This window comes from Triticum aestivum, chromosome 3A, assembly GCF_018294505.1.
Source record: "Triticum aestivum cultivar Chinese Spring chromosome 3A, IWGSC CS RefSeq v2.1, whole genome shotgun sequence".
NCBI classification, from domain to species: domain Eukaryota; kingdom Viridiplantae; phylum Streptophyta; class Magnoliopsida; order Poales; family Poaceae; genus Triticum; species Triticum aestivum.
The window spans coordinates 210212087-210218332 of NC_057800.1; the positions used below are offsets into that span (position 1 = coordinate 210212087).

Here is a 6246-nt window from a genome sequence, read left to right on the forward strand (position 1 = left end):
CTTGTTCGCTTTGTGTGTTGATCAACTTGATTCACTCTTTGACTTAGTCGTGATCAACCTTGTATAATGTCCTCTCTATATCCGATCTTTGGATGGTTCCTTGAATAGCACCTTGGTCATCACATAATCTCCTTGAAAGCCTAGTTTAAAAAATTGGACCAGATCAGCGATCGAATCAGGAAAAACCGGAACCGGCGACATTGGTGGTTTTTAAGCTAATAAGACTATTCTGCAATTAGACCGAAGGAAACTGGTCGAACCGGCCAGTGAAAAAACCGGGCCATTGAACCGGGAAAAACCATGAAAATGTTTTAATAGAAATTGGGAGAAGTGGGATTTGATCCCAGGTCGTGTGAACAGTACACGGGCCTGCCCATGGCCCAATAACCAACTCGATTGTGCCACTTTGTTGTCCATTGCATGGAAATAATTTTATTTGACCATTGTTTCACACTATATAGCACATATATTATTTTATTGCTTTAAAACCCAAAAATTGAACCAGTGAACCGGCAGTCTGACCGGTAAAAACCTGAACCGACAACCTTTCCGGTTCAATTTCCAGTTCGGCTTCTTAGACTATGCTTGAAACCAACAAATGGACTTCAATAAATGTCTATATATAAACTCTTCAAATATAGCTTAAGGCAACCATTAGTCCATAAAGATTGTCATCCATCACCGAAATCAAACATTGGGCACCATGCTTTTTCAGTCGCGGGTACTCCATAGCGACGGTTGATGGCGTGGCAAGGCAAGACGGCAAGATCGGGGGGCAGCGAGTGGAAGCGAGAATGGAAGGGACGAAAGTTTCCTTCACGCCAACAAGTGGGTGGGATGCGCGCGGGGGGAGGGGGGGTCTCGTGCAAAAATATTGAGATTGGCAGATCTGCTAGAGTTGGTCTAATACTCGTTCTAGAAATGCATAGGCAGATTTATCTATATGTGGTAGCCGTTTCTTAGGCTCCCTATCCGGAATCGAACCATAATTCTTCGTCACCCGTCAGCCCCTATCCTACCATCGAAAATTGATAGGGCAAAAAGTTGAATGATGTGTCGCCGACACGAAGGCCGTGTGATTATCATGAATCATCGGATCAACGAGCAGAGCCCGCATCAATCTTTTATCTAATAAATGCGCCCCTAATCAGCTAATCCGACAGAGGAAAATACCACCGATGCATGGTTACACACGCCGAACAAACACACCGGGGCACACTAAAGAAAAACACTTAAAAGACAATAATCCTCGGGTTAACCATTCAGCACCGGTGCCACTTGCACATCTTGTAAAATCTACTCCCACTGTCTCAAAATGTACGTTTTTTGGTCTAAATCTAGACCAAAAAAGGTCATATATTTTAAGACAGACGGAGTAACATAGTACATATGCATCGCCAGATGAGCTATTTATATTTGAACTCCTGCATCTTTCAGTCTGAAATCCTTCTGAGCAGTCTCCAAACACTCGTGTTCTGTGAGGAGAACTATCTGGATGCTAGTCTTTAAATTATGCTAACTGACAAATAACGATTACAAAGGAGAATGGAAAGATAACGATATAACATAGCAGATTTAAACCCTTAAATCCACCCTGGGAGACTATTCCCATTTTCTATTCTGTTACATTGCCTAGGAATAAAGTTAGACCGCAACAATCCTCAGCTGCAGGTGCAAGACAATTTCTAGTCTCACTAGATTTGTTCAGCACAAAGTGTGCTTTAATGAATAGTACCAAAACATAAAAATATGTAGCTTCACTTCTATCCTTGCTCATTCAAGAGCTCACACCATGTAATGATTTCCTAAGGAAAAGATAAAGACAGATAAGACACTATTATTTCCATACGAAAAGAGCCATCAACATTGAATTTACAGAATAAGAAACACATATGAAGATGCTAACCACGTTGATGATATGTAGCTGGCTATTCTCTCCAGTGTCTTGCCCAGAAACCTTTCTTTCCTGTTGGCTCACTCCCCAGAACTGATCTTGGCGGTCGAGAACCAATTGAAAAATGCCTCTTTAAAAATGGTCGACGAAATGAATCCTTCATGCTAGAACTTGTGCCTAACCTGGGTTCCCTCATACTTCTCTTCTTGTGCTTAGAGCTCCTATCTATATCAGTATCTAAGATCACATTTTTAGATTTCCTGCTCTTAATCTTTGAGTCCAACTTACCAAATAGCTTTGCTGCACCTTTCTCACCATGGGTGCATACAGGACATGGAGGATCATATTTCTCACACTCAGAAGTAGTACTATCCAAACAGTTTGCATGGTATGCATGACCACAGAATAAAACAGCTACTACACCCAGATCATGAGCACTCCATGTAGACCGTTCCTTTAATAGCTTTGAACACAGCTTGCATATCCCTTCGTCAGGAGAGAGAGCAGTTGCATGTGAATCATTTGGTCTAGCTATTTTACTGCTGATAGAGCCAAAGAGCTCACTGTCAACTGACCACCTCTCTCTTTGAGATGAGGCCACTAAGTCAGAAAATGTGCGAGTTGACCATCCATCTGATGATCCACCATGTTGTGATCCTCCTCCAAATGGATCATTACTGCAGGTCGAGAGCATGGAACTCGATGGCCTTCCTCCTGCATAGCTACTCTCACTGAAGGACTTGAGAGATGGGATCTTGCTGTCCGAGATCTGCCTACATAGTTGATGTCCAGGTGATCGACGTGCTTTCCTCATTGAGAATGAGTCCACATGAAGAGAATGACACCTAGAGGATGAAGGATCTGTTCTGGATACTAGGGGTGGTGTTGAAGGAAGGGACTTTGATGTCTTTATGTCTGAAGCAACATTTACCATATCTGATGATTTGCAGGACTTTGCCTACACAAAAATAGTGATTGGATAAGGAAATAACCATAAAATAATAACTGCTAATTTTAAATAGCACTTGGAAAATAAGAGTGCTAAGTCGGGAGATATAGCTGCAATACTCAATACTGCATACCTCAGGAGGTGAATTGCTCGCTGTAGATTGAACGGCTGAAAACATGAAACAGGTAGTGAAAAACTGCTCAATATAAGTGCAAATTTTGCTCATTTCTTTAGTGAAGTTTGAATTTTGATACTTAATAGAACTGATATTTTTTCAGTTACTAATTCTATACATGGAAGGGGAGCCTTGGTGCAGCGGTAAAGCTGTTGCCTTGTGACCATGAGGTCATGGGTTCGAGTCCTGGAAACAGCCTCTTGCAAAAATGCATGGAAAGGCTGCGTACAATAGACCCAAAGTGGTCGGACCCTATGCAAGCTGGAGCTACATGCACCGGGCTGCCCCTTTTTAATTTTTTTTGTAGGCATGATAAATATCCAGTGAAAAAAAAAAGAATGTAAGCGCATTTGGACTCGAGTGAGTCAAGACAAAGTGAGGCGGGTTAAAAAATGCTTCTCGTTGTCAACTATTCATGTACTCCCTCCGTTCCAAAATAGTTGACTTGAATTTGTCTAAACACGGATGTATCTATACTTGTTTAGTGTCTAGATACATCCGTGTCTAGATAAATATGGGTCAAGTAATTTGGAACGGAGGGAGTAATATTTACACCGCCATAACCAGCTTCATTTTGTGGTCCTAAATATATACAACATGCAATCACCAACTATTGAGACCGTAAATATGAAATCCAGATGGAAAAAAAGGAAACCACATAAAGAAGCAGAGATAAAATCACAGAACATCAATTTATTTAAAACTATACCTTGAAGACCAGCTTTGGAACGTTTGGATGCTTCCATCTTCTTGTCAGGTTTTTGACATTTGACCCCGCGGAAAACATCAGGGAGATTGTCCTCATTGGGATGGCCTTCGGTTGGTGCAATGGAACCACTCTTTAGTTCTGGACGAATGTTTCCACTACTGTGATTGGAAAACAGTGCAGCGTTTTCCATTATATCCTCTATGTGTGTGCGGTTGTCCCACCGGAAGCTCCATGACGGCGAGTGTCTTGTCCTGTATGCCGAAACTTCAACTGAAGCTACTGATGGCTCAGGCCTCTGCTTGGCAGCTATGCAACAATTAGCCCCCATATTGATTGTTGAAATAAATCAATGTCCCTTACTGTCTCGACTTATATACAACCAAATCTTCAGAATTCATCCATGTGATGAAAAATCAGATATCACAAATAGCATATTCACCCTCCCAAGATGAAACTGCAAAACAATGACAGACTTCAAAGAAATGACGAAACATGGGACATTCTAAGTTATACTAGAGGCATCGAGAGACTCCAGATCTAAACGCAGAAACCAATCTTAGCAAGAATAACAAGCATCAAGGGTAGGCTTGTTTAAGACCATGCAGGACCAGTGTTTTTTTATTTAACTTTGAGGCAGCTAAACCCCTTGCTTGGGACAATTGTCTACTGGACCTACAATCCAGAAAGAAAGAAATGCAGGAGGGGTCCAAATTTAATTGTCACTTTGAATTTGTCAAGTTAAAGAAATGATACAGCTTCATATATATAAATGAAGGGATTTACAACCGAAGATCAAGTGTGTTTTCTAGACATCTGAACAGATGTAGCTCACTTAAGTTTGGGTGATTAACTGATTATATTCAGAACCTTCTGAACATACAAACATCCTCAAGCTGCCACTAAGCTATTTACTTCACCTGGGAGCAAGCTAACAAATTTACCCAGCACAAACCTATACAAGATTGATAGAAAAATACGTTTGCTTATAATTTTGGCGGCAGTATGCTAGGAAGGCCAACAACTTTCAAGGGAAGTAGGTGAAGGAAGGCATGTTAAGTACCACTGAAGATATTCCAAAACCAGTGCACACTCAAAAAGAACTTATCCGTTGTGTGCAATGTGAGAGCATCTCATACTTATGTGTATGTGAAATCAAGAATTGAGGAAACACGAGGCTGAATGACATGTATGATATATTTCTTGGGTATCAGGTTAAATCACACTGGCAAATAAGAATATAAGAATTTTCTGAAATTGATGGTTACTATGACTGCATTTCCCAACAATAATAAATCGGCGATGAACATACCAGCTGAGACCAACAATGTAAAAGATAGACCCGTGTGACTACAATTCATTTTGAAGTATGTAAAATAAACTCAATCTATCTGTTTGAACGGAACAATCTGCAGTTTCCGTCAAAAAATAACTAACTCTTACGATGTGAACTATGGAAAATATTTTATCGTACCAGTAATTCAGACTGCAGACAGACTAGGCCTGGGTGCAAAATTTTCTCCGCCTAAGGTCGTCGATTCTTCGCAAAAAAAAAAAGTGGCTCCTAATTCCCCAATTATTCCCCCATGGCCCAAAATCGAGTCCACAGTTCCCAGAAATTACCTCGAGCCTATGGGGAAATTTAGCCCCAATCGGAAGCTGGGGCGGGCACAAAATCGAGCAACCACGGGCGCAGCTCCACCGACACGGACCAGGCGGAGGCAATCCAGAGGTCCAGATCAGATCCCACGACGTCGTCGCCGTCGCCGTCGGATGGCTCTTCGCGGGGGGGCTAGGGTTACGGCCGCGAGACGCGGAGGGGGAATAGGAGGAGGAGCCGAGGAGAGAGAGAGAGAGAGAGGAGCGCGTGGGTATGTGACGGAGTGGGTACGAAGACTGGTGGGAAATGGTTTATTTCCGTTCCGTGGTGCTGCTAGGTGTAAACTCTCCGGCCACCCGAGCACGTACACATATACTACACCCGGCGGTGTCGCGGGGAAGCCGTGTTGCTCTTGGTCCACGTCGCGTGGGCCCATGCTTAGCGGAGCCGGTCCCACCTGCATCGACAGTGGAGTCTCGGTGCCGGAGATGTTTTGGTACGCGTGGTGCGTTTCTGTTCGTGGACGTTTCAAGAAAGCGAATCGAGCACTCACTCGCTCCCGCTGACTCGTCACGCCACGTGGCGTATGTCGGCCGTAGGTGCGGTCAGCCATATACGGACTCGTCGGCGTCGCACGCAGCTGTTGAATGGCCGTGAGCCCTTCAGGGCCCAGGCCGCTGGCCTGAATCTCTACTCGAGACAAGAGAACGGCCCACTAATGTATGTGCACAGCCCAAGTGTGTTTGTACTCATTTGCACACAAAAAACATTTCTTTTCTAAAAAAAACACAAAAACCATTTTCTGTTTAATGTTTTATTTGACAAAAAACATTGCTCAGATTAAATTAAATTTTTACATTCGGTTCTCTTTGTAATGCCACCGGTTCTCGGCCGTTACGTTTCAATACTAGTTTTCTCTTTC

General features: G+C 42.9%; 1 protein-coding gene across 1 annotated transcript; it reads right to left on the bottom strand.

Moving 5' to 3' along the window:
- Positions 1–1562: 1562 nt before the first annotated feature.
- On the bottom strand, positions 1563–5651 carry LOC123060993 (uncharacterized). The gene is made up of 5 exons (XM_044483873.1): positions 5348–5651; positions 3728–4181; positions 2977–3011; positions 1907–2852; positions 1563–1805 (listed from the first exon to the last, which is right to left on the bottom strand). Exons 2-4 carry the CDS (start codon positions 4053–4055, stop codon positions 1929–1931), a joined length of 1287 nt encoding a protein of 428 aa, XP_044339808.1. The 5' UTR covers positions 4056–4181; positions 5348–5651; the 3' UTR covers positions 1563–1805; positions 1907–1928.
- Between the last annotated feature and the right edge of the window lie 595 nt (positions 5652–6246).

Coding starts and splice junctions, on each gene's coding strand:
- LOC123060993 (XM_044483873.1), bottom strand. CDS start 4,055: ATGGGGGCTAATTGTTGCATAGCTGCCAAGCAGAGGCCTGAGCCATCA. Junction 3,012..3,727: donor TTCCAAAGCTGGTCTTCAAG/GTATAGTTTTAA, acceptor TCATGTTTTCAG/CCGTTCAATCTACAGCGAGC. Junction 2,853..2,976: donor CGAGCAATTCACCTCCTGAG/GTATGCAGTATT, acceptor ATTTTTGTGTAG/GCAAAGTCCTGCAAATCATC.